At 43.8% G+C, this 13,417-nt stretch overlaps 2 protein-coding genes across 3 annotated transcripts in view; one reads left to right on the top strand and one right to left on the bottom strand.

The window, feature by feature from the left end:
* BTBD19 (BTB domain containing 19) overlaps positions 1-4,571 on the bottom strand; it is a 43,918-nt gene extending 39,347 nt beyond the window's left edge. For both annotated transcript variants that reach the window (XM_088673250.1, XM_035122517.3), the window contains exon 1: positions 4,337-4,571. In XM_088673250.1, coding sequence (XP_088529376.1) covers positions 4,337-4,425 — 89 coding nt within the window. In that variant the 5' untranslated portion in view covers positions 4,426-4,571. The remainder of the gene's footprint in view (positions 1-4,336) is intronic.
* Positions 4,572-9,412: 4,841 nt separating this feature from the next.
* On the top strand, positions 9,413-11,997 carry DYNLT4 (dynein light chain Tctex-type 4). Its single transcript, XM_035123528.3, has 2 exons — positions 9,413-9,551; positions 11,197-11,997. The coding sequence occupies exon 2, from the start codon at positions 11,217-11,219 to the stop codon at positions 11,922-11,924; it is 708 nt and encodes a 235-aa protein (XP_034979419.3). The 5' UTR covers positions 9,413-9,551; positions 11,197-11,216; the 3' UTR covers positions 11,925-11,997.
* The last annotated feature ends 1,420 nt before the right edge of the window (positions 11,998-13,417 follow it).

Raw genomic sequence — 13,417 nt, 5'->3', positions numbered from 1 at the left:
TGCTCGGTCCCAGCTCCTGCCAACCTAGCAGTTCAAAAGCACTTCAAAGTGCAAGTAGGTACTGCTCCGGCTGGAAGGTAAATGGCATTTGCATGTGCTGCTCTGGTTCGCCAGAAGTGGCTTTGTCATGCTGGCCACATGACCTGGAAGCTGTACACCGGCTCCCTCAGCCAATAACGCAAGATGAGCACCACAACCCCAGAGTCATCCGCGACTGGACCTAATGGTCAGGGGTCCCTTTACCTTTATATGTAAGGGCACCAGAGTTATAGAAAGGCCCAGGGCCGTCTTAAGCAGGTCGGGCGCCCGGGCGCCGTGGTGCGCAGATCGCTCCGGTGCCCCCGCCCCGTTTCTTTCCGTGGCTGGTGGTTTCTGCGTGACTTCGCCGCGCAGCGCCCTCCTGCCAACCCGGCGCCCTGCGCCACCCAGCCTACCCCTAGAGAAAGGCCCTGCTACAGTTGCTCTGAATCGAAGCACGGATGTAGGAAGATTTTCCTGCCACCTTACATGGGTATGTAAACTCAGGTAGACACAGCAGGGCCTGTTCTGTAATTGACTCAGCACTTCACCTCATTTTCCATTACCTTAGCGGCTTTCTCTCTGACCTCTATGCACCAGAAAACTAATCTGCACTTTTGACTCACACCTGTTCGTAAAAATGTCAATTCCTCTGAAACAAAACAATCATCTCAGTTGCTAACTACACCAACGCAAACAGCCGCAGTAACATATAGACAGTATCAGTTGCTAAATAAGCTGCACTTTCCCTGGGTTTTCCCCAGCCCTTAGCTAGCACCAGTTGAATAATACCATGCAAGTGGCAGCCTTGCTGCAGGAGGGCAGGGGGACACCAACGCTTGAAAGTAAAAGCAGGGGACACACATGTTCCATTGTTGAAGATGGCATGTAAACTAAATCAATATAAAGTGAAAGTACCACAAAATAGCATCTGCTACTGTAGACCAAAGGAGGCAGCCTTCTGTTATATGTCTTTTTATTAGTTGGAAGCATTCCATAAAGAAGATATTGCACTAGTATAATTATTGTTATAATGATTGGTGATGATATTGTTATTTTAATAATAATAATTATTATACGCCATGATGCTATGTGCAACTAATTAAGTCATAGGTGCTATCCATAGGAGGCTGGAATATTCACACGAGCACATTCATGGGCGTAGCCAAGGTTGTTGGGGGGGCAGGCCTTTTGTTAGGCGGCAGAACCCCAGTTTGCTATGTATTTCTATTTATTTTTATTAATTATGGGCGGCAGCCCCTCCCTGCCTACCCCCTTGGCTATGCCCATGAGCACATTCTATTCAGCACTCTCGTTCACAATGGACATGTTAACAGGGAGGAGAAAATTTCATTTTTTTTCAATGACAACATAATATCGTTTGACAGCTAGGAAAATGCAGTATTCATTCAGCAAAGGCTCTGAATCCCCAAGGAACAAATAGGAATCAACATTGTGCAAAACCAAACAAACCATCTCTCTGGAAAGACCCTCAGTGGAGGAATAAAATGGTCTCCTCACATGCAGTTGGGACAGCTCCTCATCAACACTACTGCAATGTACAAATCTCCTTGCAAATTTGGGGGACATTTTTTTTAATCAAAGTGATGCAGAAATATGATGCATTGAAATTAAGTATGGAAAAATGATAAACTGATAAAAACTGAAATTTCATCTAGAATGTAGAGGCAGACACCTCTATATTCAGTAACCACATAATGCAATCTTGTATGGTAAGCCCCTAGAAAAATCCCTTACATCCTGATCAAATTCTTCATGGGAAGAGAATCTTCACTTGTGCCATGGAATCCCCGATTGCTATATCTCTAAATTAGATATTGTAATAGGAAAAGATCCTGTTTATTACAGATGAAAACCATGGAATGTGACCACTGTACCAGTAGCACAATTCGGATAAGAAAAGCATTTAGAAAAACACATCTTGATAGTTCCAGAAAGCAAGGCATCCCACATTGAATAAGGAGGGAAATCTCCACCTCAAATTCTGCCATTTCCGATGACTTGGAGGACAAAAAATGATTATTGGTTCTAAGCTGAATTAAACATATGAAGTAATACTAAGAAACTAATTAATGCTCAATCCTCAAACTTTTACTCAACCAGCATTAACAAATTAGGGCTTTAGCACTGATTGAAGCTCCAATTTTTAAATGAATTTCACAGGTTTAATGCCCATCTCATGTTGTATGCAATATCAAGTAAGCAATCAAGGAAGTAGGGCTGAGAATCCTTTGAGAGAAGCCTAGGTTCGGTCCTGGGCCCATCATCTGAGGCACAGATGAGGTAACATGACATATACACACAGGCTCAATTTGATCAATAAAACAGGTGAAAGCAGCTAATTGTTTCAAAATGTTGTTTTCCAGTCAAAATGTTGTTGTCCATGTAGCACAGTGATGGGCAAACTTGGCCCTCCAGTTGTTTTGGGACTACAATTCCCATCATCCCTGACCACTGGTCCTGTTAGCTAGGGATGGTGGGAGTTGTAGTCCCAAAAGAGCTGGAGGGCCAAGTTTGCCCATCACTGATGTAGCAGGAGTGGGTTTGAAGGGCCAATCATCACTGTTGGGAAAAGGGGGTGTGCTCAGGCACTGCATAACAGGAATCAAGAGATAACAGGCTCTCCATGCAGTTAAGAGCTATTACATGGAACCTTTTAGAGTACCAAGTTCCCGGTAAGTAGCACTTCACTCAAGAGGGTAGCACCTTTGGAGAGGATGCTTAAGATGCATCTATTCAATAACTATTACCTAACAAGTATCAGTATTAACACAGAAAATCCAGTGGATGTTAACCAGCAAAGGCATTCTTGGTTCGGTGGCTGAAGCCCTGAGTCTTTTGTACGGGCCCCCAGATCTTCTGGCTTTTTGTGCAGGGTCCCCCTTTTTAAAACGCAGGATGTGCATCTAAGTGCAGCAATGGTTAGACCTGAGGCACCTACCATTTTCATTTGTCTAAGGTACCTTATAATATTCATGCAGGTTGTTGCTGATCTGTTTTGTGACCCTTTAAGTACCTAGCAACACTACTGCTAATCAGAGTGGTCAGCAGGACATGCAGCATGTTGCCAAAATAATCCCACGTTTGTTGAAAGCAAGATGTTGGTGTGGACAGCCCACTGGCCTGGCCTGTAAACTGTGCTCAAGGCTACACCAGCGTTTCTCCCCCTTGTTTATGAAAGATAGATTCAGGTGTTATATGAAAGGCAAAGCTCAGAAAGAGGCAGATAACAAGGTGTAAAGTCCCACTGTGGGGTGCTATGGTGTCATGATGGGGATCCTAGCATGGACAGGGCCCTTACCTTGGGCAGGGCAATGGATGAAAGGTAGGAATCTGCCACTCCATACATCCCCAGCCCCTTGTAGGATTGCTCTGCCCATCAATTGAACCAGTTTTGTCAACCTGGCACCTTCCAGATGTTCTGAACTGCAAGCAGGCTGGGCGTGATAGGAGTTGACAGTCAAAACATCTAGAAGAGGGCATCACACTGGTGAAGTGAAGGCTGAATTGTTTGATATTTTGGGTAGCCAAAGCATTCCCAGATGACACAATAATGCGCAGCCGATCACTCATGCTGTGCTTCTGGTATACAGTATATGGTTTCACCTTTACTACCATCTCCACATGAAAAAACATCAACAGAAAAGCTCATAGGAACAGCTGACACATGCCTTGATAACATATTTTGTATTCTAAACTGCTTATTTATTTCATTAAAAATTATACCACTTGATTGTAAGGAGGGGAGGAGTCAGAGTCGTTTACAAAAAGATAAAGCAATAGACTTATCACTAAAAAGATTACAACTGTGATTTAAAAACAAACTGTTCCAGCCTCTCCCCACCCTGCACCAAGAATGCATATAAAAATATTTCATCAGATTATTTGCACATGGGTGCGAGGATAATTTCCCTTTCTTTGATAATTTAAAAACCTTTCTCAGATATCCCCTCCCACTTTTCACAATCCCTAAAAGCAGAGGATCCAAGATAACACCAGTATATGTTGTACCAGTCACCACTCACCACAGTATTTTTGTACCGCTTACAAACATATAACTCTTCCTTGACAGTCATTAGCCAGTTCTGCAAGAGAGATTGGCAGATAGTGGAGCAAGGTGGGGTCAGTTTCTTCTCTTCACAGTGACTTTGACCCAGTATTATGAATCTTCCCAGCTCAACAGCCTGGCAGAGCTAACTTAAAAGCTGCTCCCCAGTTTACCTCCCTGTTGTGGCCTTCACTCCCAGCTCCATCTTGATCCCCAGGCTCTCTTAGCTGGGTCTTCCAGCTGGCTCACCTGAACTGTGGGTTGTTGATGAGAGTCCTGAGGGCGGCAGCAAAGGCAGCTGAATCCCCTAGCAGGACAGCTGAGCAAGGAGAGGCCATGGTTAGGGAATGGGCTCCGGATCAGGATCAGGTCCAGGCCTAGGAGACCAGGGCAGCAGGCACGCTCAGGGGCTCAGCGGGGGCTTCCTTGGCCTGTCTGTCTGTGATAAAGATATAGCTGAGAGAAGTCATGGCTGGCTGGGCGCTCAGCTGCGAGGCAGGAATGCAGAGAAAGGCCAGAAAAGGGGGAAGCAACATAGCTCATTGCCAGGCAACAGCAGCTGCCCAGGCCCTAAAATCCAGCTGCTCTGGGAGGGACCGCAGAAATCCTGAAGGGAAAGGCTTTTGTAAAAAGCATGAGCAACGCAGCAAAACAGGCTGGAGAATGTGGAAAAATGAGAGAGCGGGGGTTAAATAAAAAAGGAAAGGGGGATAGACTCATTCCAGGGGCTGTCTTAAGCAAGCAAACTGTACCTTTGTGTTGGGGAAACTGCCTGTGTGTGTGTATTTTTGGGGGGGGGACTCAGAACTGGCTCAAACTTGGCAGGAGCTCATCCTTGGCATTGGGAGGTCACAAGACTGCCAACTCCTCTGTCAGCTAAATGAAAATGACACATCTCTGCATCTGGTATCCTCAGTGTTTCTGCTTTGCCACAGAGTTGCTAAGGTCTTTTGCATAATTTCCTGAAGGCATATAGAAATGATTGCTTCATTGTCGCAGAATGCATGTGCGCGCGCACATGTGACAAAAAGAGAGATTGTGACGTGTTGAGGTCATATGACATCCACGTATAACAGACTCCAGCACTATCTTTCTGTCAATAGTAGCTCAGGGCAATGCAGAGATGTAGTTTGGGTGGGAGGAAATGTTTAGGATCGTAGCAACATCCTTAAGAACATATACCTGGCCACTGAAATAGTTCAAAGGCCTTTGACACTGCTCTCCAAGGGCCGATTCTTAATTTACCTAATTAGTGTGGCTGATGTTTCTGTGGTTCCCTCCAGGCCAATGTTTTATTGTGGGCATATTTTGCAACGTGAATTAGTGGCAGATTTGATGATGATTATGTTATTATTTATACCCCACCCATCTGGCTGGGTTTCCCCATCCACTCTTTATTATTCCTCTTTATTAGTTCTGCAATACTTCCCCAATGCTACTACATTATTGCTATCCAGAGGGCCTATAGCACAGTAAAAATGGGACAACAAACCCAGAACATCTGCAGGAAGTTACGAAATGTGTACTGATTGGAAATGAAGCAGTATGACCACCCCAAAACTTTTGCAGGTGCGAATAGTATTGAAAGCAGAATCTTGTATGACCACCCTGAAAGCATCATGAGCAGCAACACAATGAGTGTACAATAAAATGGATGTCTGGATTATTATGTCCCACAGCTGAAGTAATGTGTGAAGCAGGGATACCACTTGGTAGGAGGGGCAAATGACATGGTAACTCCCCATATCCATGCCATAACGTCATCTGGCCCTAAGGAGAGGTGAAACTAGCAATGACATGGGGAAAGAATCGTATTATATGACACACACACTACACATGCTACTTGTTTCAGCATCACCAGACTAGTGTGGGAAGTTAAATAAAACATAATAAGTGGCCCCAGTTAACAGCCCCTGTCACTTTTAGGAGGTAGCTCTCATTTGGTCTTTGCCTCTGTGGTGTAAATGAGACGCTGCTAACACCAGCTCCCTCAGGCTTCCATTCAAAGCCAAATACTGCCTTAAACTAACTGTCCTAAGTAATGGTCTGAAGTGCCAGTCCATTGTATCTGTTAAGGCACTTTCCAACGGGCAGGGATTATGTAGTTCCACCAATGAAGCTAGGTTGGTCAGTGTGGGATGGAAAGTCATATTAAAGGTGCAGGAGGAGCTAGTCATATTAAGTCATTAAAGGTGCAGGAGGAGCTAGTTCAATTTCTTAAACAGTCACTGGGCAACCCCACTTGTAAGTAACCAAAACCTATCCTTAGCTGAGGAGCTGCCCTACATAGGTTTCATGCTGTTGAAATAATATATTTGGGAGACTGTCGGTCTCCGCAAGGCCTTCTGGGGCAGAAGGCTCTTTAATGAAATCCTTAAGGTTTACTGCCCAAGGTACTGGTGCCTAGGTAGTTAATGCCTAAAGTGAGATGTACATTACTGGCTTAAAGCACGGCACCTTTGTTTTCCTGCTCAGCATTTCAAGTTGCATTTGCGTGTTGCTGTGTGGATACGTCAGGGACCTGTTTGGTTTTCCCACGCCTGCAACTCCGCCACCCTAGAATTCATGAAGCTGTCATCTGACATGTGCAACAGCTGTCTCAAATGTACACCCCTCAGCTTTACTGCAAAGGGAACAAAGCTTACATTTTCAAATCAGATGGAAGCTGGTTTGAGGGAAAGGATACCAAACAGCAGTATTTCTCAAGAAACTACATGACAGATAGGAATGTCATGTATCCCCGGCTTTGAACACCAGTGGTGAGAGTGCACTGGAACCAGAATGAGCGGTAATGTGTACGCAGACTAAGTTAAAAACTACTCTCTCCTATCCCCAGAACAAAGTGTACAATACGCTTCCATTTGTATAACTCTCTGCCTGGCAATTAAGTGCTAGTCCTGTCAAAATTGTTTTATTATGCAGGTAAAGAAAGCAGTCTTGGTTAGTCAGAAATCACCTGACCGCAGCTGTACCCCCGCATCACTTTGTTTCCTCTAAAAAGACATACGTGGAAAGTGCCTTTTGACTTCTACTTAAATGTCAGATTTGACCTGGCATCAGTGAACACCTTTAGCTGGACAATAGATTGACTGCTTGCAGGAAGTGGATGGCAAGTGCTTGGATGAAGGGTAACCAAAGATATCACTGGAACTGATGGAGCCACAGGGGAGCTGCAACCACGGCAACCTGATAACATAAGAATAGGTTCGACATTTGATCATAGCCAACTGTATACTTAATGGCACATTCTTCATGTATATGTGTAAATAAAACCATGATGGGCTTCTTCCTTCTGGGGAAATGCACTTAAGATAGAGTTGCACCAGTGAAGGAGCAGACAGGATTGAGCACCCCTTCCCCTTGCTATTTATTTGCTCCAAATCATCCCTTCCTGATGCTGTTTTGCAGTTAAGCAATAGGGCCCGTCACGGTTTCATTACATGCATTCATGTGCAGCTGGTAGCTGGATCCTAAGGCTCTGTTGATGGCATTTCAACAAATTTAATCCAGCTTTGAGTAGCTTTAGTCAGCCAATATACTTTTCTATTTTATTTTGGAATGTGTGTATGTGTCAGAGTGGCAACCTATGCCTCATAAGAAAAGGGGACGCAGATTTGCACAATATTTGCAGTGCTAATTTATATGCATGAATGCATTTTTTAAATAAAAATACAGTAATTTAAATATAAAGAAAATACATCTCACCAACTGTGTGGCCCATGTGCCTACTTCCCACTGTTCTTCCTTATCTCTAAACCAATTTTGGCTCATGTAGCCCTTGAAATAGAGGATTGTACTCTGCCATCCCTTCAAATGGAGGAATGTCCCCTTTATGGTAGGACACATGGGCATCCGTGTTGGGGTCTGTGTATGTGCAGACATGCCTATAATTAATGTTATCTAATAAATAATATTTGACTAACCAAATAGTAAGAACTATTTCTGGAATACAAGGTACTCGGTGGGCTATTTTTTTTAAGAGCCATGCTGTTTTGGAACCAGTAACAAACATTGTAAAATAAACTTATTATTATTAAGTTTCTTCTTTCCTTTCCTTTCCATTAGGGACACTAAGGAAAAAGAGTGCAAATAAATGAAATCCAGTTACTGCAACTGGCAATTCCAAATAAGTCCATTGTGAGACAGTGTTTTGTCTACATGGCAGGACTTGGGCCTACAGTGAGAATGAGGGTGAAACTAGAATTGTGTGAACGAAGCTCATGCAATTTGCAAGTCTATGAGAAGTCTGAGGAGCCTCATAACTGTGTGGTGGGAAGGAAAAAGAGAGCTAAAACTCAACTCTACCATGGTACTGACTTCCCCACCACACCCTGCCTACAAAGATGCTCTGCTCTGAAAGCTGATCTTTGCTGTTCATAGGAATCCTCCCTGATTGCCAAAGGTTGGTTCGCTTAAAATGCATACAGCAGCTTCAAAGAGGGCACAGTTTTTTCAGGAGTGTGGCAGGAAGAGAAGGGGTTTCTGGGCCCCTCCAGAATTTCACATTCATGATTATTCGGTGCTCATGATGCTACCAGGGCAGCCATACACAATCCCACTTTCAATGCTGTTTGAGGTTTTGAGGTTGTATGGCTTTTCCATTCAGTATGTATCCTGCAACTTCCTGCTGGTTTACTTTTCATAGAATCATAGAGTTGGAAGAGACCACAAGGGCCATCCAGTCCAACCCCCTGCCAAGCAGGGCCATCCAGTCCAACCCTCTTGTCCTGCTTAAGTCGTGTGCAGCCCCTGCAGACAGCAATAATGAGGTAGCATTGGGGAAGCATCACAGAACAAACCAACAAAGCAGAATAAACCTGCCACTAGTGCATTATCATTGTGTCAAGGACATGTTGAAGAATATCAAACACCAGTCTGGAGAGATCCCTCCCCTCTCTCTCCCAAGGCTGCTGAAGTTCATGCAGTTAATATCACCTCCAGTTTGGACAACAAGCTATATTCAGCTATGAACCATAGACACAAATAGGAAGGGAATGGTGGGGTCAGAATGTATGACCTCATGGAGCCCCCTTGACTACAATGGCTACAAGGGACATTAGGCCATAACCAAATATTTCCTCTGCCCCCCCATGAAACATAGAGGCATAAACTGCCACACACACACTCTAAGCTGTGCAAAAATAATGTGAGTGAGACAGTCTCCACGGAGACCATGTATTTTGGGTGGCAGCCTGCCCAGTCCTCCTGCAATGCCTTTGATGGCTCTCCTCATTGAACTGTCACATTAAACAGCCAATGATTTACCAGGACAGGGGAGGGAGCTGAATAAGGCAGGGAGGTAGGGGGCGAGGGCATTGGCAGGTCCTTGCAACAAGCCTGAGCAAGCTTTAGCAAGATGAAGGGTATTAAACGGCTTCCACAGCCTATCTCTTGGCCACGGATGTAGCAGGACTCAACTTCTATCAAGCCCACTGGCCTCTGTGTGGGGCTTCATTGCTTCCAGGTAAGATAGGCCAGACTCGAACATCACTGTGGTCCATCTCTATAAATCACACCTTTTGCTGACTGAGCAAAATATTTTGCTGGTGTTTTCAATGGTTTTCTTGCATGCTCTGCAACTCGTGTGTGCTGTGCACACAAGATCACTTAATGGGAATTAATTACCTGTAATCACATTTAAGTCATCCTTTTTGCTTAATCAGTATCCGGTGAGGTTAAGCATGTGCCGATTTCCCACCTAATGAGTATTTGAAAATGGAGGAGGGAGATTTATACTGTTCTGTTTAGTTAATCTGACCTAAAATGCAAAAGGTTACCAGGTGGGCGTGAGAATACTCCTATTACTTTCAGTTGAAAGACCCAGGGCTTTTATTCAGCCAGAACCTGCCTGAACTCCGTTCCAGCACCTGTCAGGTGGGTGCCATTGCCATTATAAGAGAACAAGGGAGGTGTTCATGGTGCGTTCCGGCACCTCTTTTTCTAGAATAAATATCATTGGCCATGGGAAATCATTCCTTTGTTGTTGTTTTTCTGTGGTTGTTTGAATAAAGGACATGGAAGTCAGTTTAAAAAGTAGTAGATCTGTATTGTTATCATGTAAACGTTTCCATAAAAGATAGGATGCCGTTTCTAATCAAATTAGCCATATTTCACTTAAATTCCTAACCTGCTCTATCTCCAAGAGCTTAAGGCGCCTACAGTCCTACAAAAATATTATAAATAGTCTATGCCAAATAATCACAGGATTAAAGAAAAATTAAAATGGGTTTTTTAAAATAGCAAAGAAAGGAAAGGAAACCAAGTCTTCATTTATACCTACATAGACGTGATCTCTAGTATGCACCCTCACTCACTTTCAAGCAGTTTGTAGTATGTATTGCTTCCAATCCCAACAGAAAAGAAGTGAAGAAGGCTCAAATAATTTTGCAGCTGTTCTTTCCACTCTTCCTTCTTGGTTTTAATGTCCCTGGCAATGGCCCATTTATCCCACTTCCTTTATGTTTTTTTTTCTTAAGACTCTTGCCTCATAGAATCTGGAGTTACAGAGTTATGGGAAAATCTCAGTTTTCATGTGTAATTTTAAAAAGTAACAAAACTACTCCTTGGCCTTTTGAGCTAGCCTGCTTTCAACCCCCACTTCCTAGAACCACTCTCTCCCCTCCCCAACACATTTTTCCTTAATGGACAAATCCAGCCTCTGAGCCTGGATGTCTTACACCAGGGACGGAGTCAGTTCCTCTATCCCAAGCTCCATCACTTTCTTTCAACCGTCTGTTATTTCTTAACATATTTATCCACTGCCCTTTTGTGCAATAATGTGCCCCCCTCACAGGGCAGGGAACCAAACAAATCAAGGCCTAAATCTCAATAAAAACATGCAAATTTAAAAACAAACCTAAAATAGCAACAAAAAGCATCCAAAAATAACAGCATAAAGTCATGCAATGACATTCTCAGATACTCTGGCTACATAGACATTTGTACGTTGCTGGTTTTGAAGGAGGGAGTCAACTTTTTCTTTTTGAGGAATGCTCCTGTAAATAAACTTTTGTCCAGGTGAACCAAGAAATGGGTTGCTGGGAGAATAGTGGCCCTAGTGAGCAGTAATGTATTGATGTAATTTAGTTTTTCTTTCTCTTGTGTCCCAGGAGTTGAATACCACTTAGGCATGGCAGAGCGGCCTCAGGTACTCTCCCAGGAAACTCTAAACCAGATGATGTCCTCAGAGTGCACAGACTCTGGCCATCCGAAGGCAGGGCCACTCTCTCTCCCCCTGCACTCCCAGTCAACAGATATGGCACCCAAGCCACTACTTCGTTTGCAGAGTATCGAAGAAGGGAAAGCCCCCTTTCCACCATCCCGGAGAAGCTCCATCATGAGCACCCTCAATGCCCCTTTCCCCAGCAGGAGGAACTCGCTGGCTGCTGGGGGAAGGCGCCTCTCCATTGGACCCTGGATGCATTGCGGTCGAGTGAGTTTCTCTGGGTTACCACTCCTTGAACCCATGCGGGAGACGCAATATGAAAATAGCTACAAGACGAAGCCAGATGAAGGCTGCAAATTTAATGCCTCCCAAGTGCAGCAAGTTCTTGAGTCTGTCCTAGCCACCTCCCTAGGGGATGCCAAGTATATCCCTGCAAACGGCGGGCAGGTGGCCAAGAACCTGTCAGACCTCATCCGGAACAGAGTCAAAGAGCTGATCCCACCTCGCTACAAGCTGGTGTGTAACGTCTTTCTGGGCCAACAGGCCAACCAAGGTCTGCACATTGCTAGTCAATGCCTCTGGGATGTGGAGAATGACAGTTTTGCATCTGCCACTTTCACTAACTCATCACTCTTTGCTGTGGCCACAGTTCATGGACTCTATTTTGAATGAGCTTGCTTTGCTGATCCTAAAGTTCCCTCTCCCTTACCTGTTGCCTAGGTAGCAATAAAAGAAATACATAATGTGACTTGGGTAGTTATTACCCATATTTAAGCTAATATGAAATACAGTAGTGGAATAATTTAATATCCTTAGTATCATTGTCAGATAAAAATATATTACAGTAGTGTCATATCTTGGAAGTCGAACGGAATCTGTTTCAAGAAGTCCGTTCAACTTCCAAAACGTTCGAAAACCAAATTGTGGCTTCTGATTGGCTGCAGGAAGCTCCTGCAGCCATTCAGAAGCTGCGGAAGCCCCAGCGGATGTTCGGGTTCCAAAAGAACTTTCGCAAACCGGAATAATCACTTCCGAGTTTGTGGCCTTTAGGAGCCAAAATGTCCGAGTTCCAGGACATTCAACAACCAAGGTACGACTGTAATATGAAATAGAAGGGTTCTGATGGCTCTTGAGCTATTAGTTTCTTTTTAGCTTAACTTTAGGCTGCTTATTTACCTACACATAGACAGTACAATATAGAGAGAGTAATATTTTCTAGCATCATACAAACTAATTCCCAAAGACATGAAAGAACCATGAGTGCTACCAGCGCAGTTTGGCAAACACTCAAAAGAGTTTACAGAGCATTAAACTACGTAGATTCTATAGCAGTTCTCAGGCAGAATAACATTGGGAATCTTTTCCACAAGTAGAAAGGTATCTTTCTTCATGCCCAAGTTGTAACAGCCTGTATCTGTATCTTCCTATGACCAAATACAGTAGCTTATGGAAAACATGCATCTACTGCTGATTCAGCACATATCAGCATCAACTTCATGAGAAAAGCAAGTGCAGAAGAGGCATGAAATATTCATAAATACAATGTATTTCCATCTACTGTATAGTGTGGAGATGACTCAAAGTTAGGACACTGGCTTCAACTGTAACAATCCTGGATCTGCGTGCCTATACAGTGGTACCTCGGGTTACATAAACTTCAGATTACAGACTCGGCTAATGCAGAAATAGTACCTCGGGTTAAGAACTTTGCTTCAGGATGAGAACAGAAATCGTGCAGGAGGCCCCATTAGCTAAAGTGGTGCTTCGGGTTAAGAACAGACCTCTGGAACGAATTAAGTTCTTAAACGGAGGTACCACTGTATTTGCCATGAATTCTCTGCAAGGTGCTATAAGAAGTTACAGGCTTAATTTAAACCCGTTGCTAGAAGATACCGTATTTCATGTGGGTGTGCTTTGAACAGTTTGTATCTATGCAATTATCTGATTGTACCAGAAAAATAATTTCCTTTATCAACCCACTTGCCAGTACATTGTATTTTAGATGATTAAGAAGAATCTCCAAGAGACTTTTTTTTCCTTTTGGTAGGTATGAGGGTGTGGTGAGAAGGAATAGACTAACTCCATGACCTCAGGAGGCTCTAACATCTTAAGCCATCTTAATAAGCTTTTCACTTAAACTATGCTGCAGCCAACATTCAGAAAAA

Source organism: Zootoca vivipara, chromosome 7 (assembly GCF_965207765.1).
Source record: "Zootoca vivipara chromosome 7, rZooViv2.hap1.1, whole genome shotgun sequence".
Lineage (NCBI taxonomy): Eukaryota > Metazoa > Chordata > Lepidosauria > Squamata > Lacertidae > Zootoca > Zootoca vivipara.
Note: the sequence above shows the minus strand (reverse complement) of the source record. Positions and strands in the feature narration are given on the sequence as shown.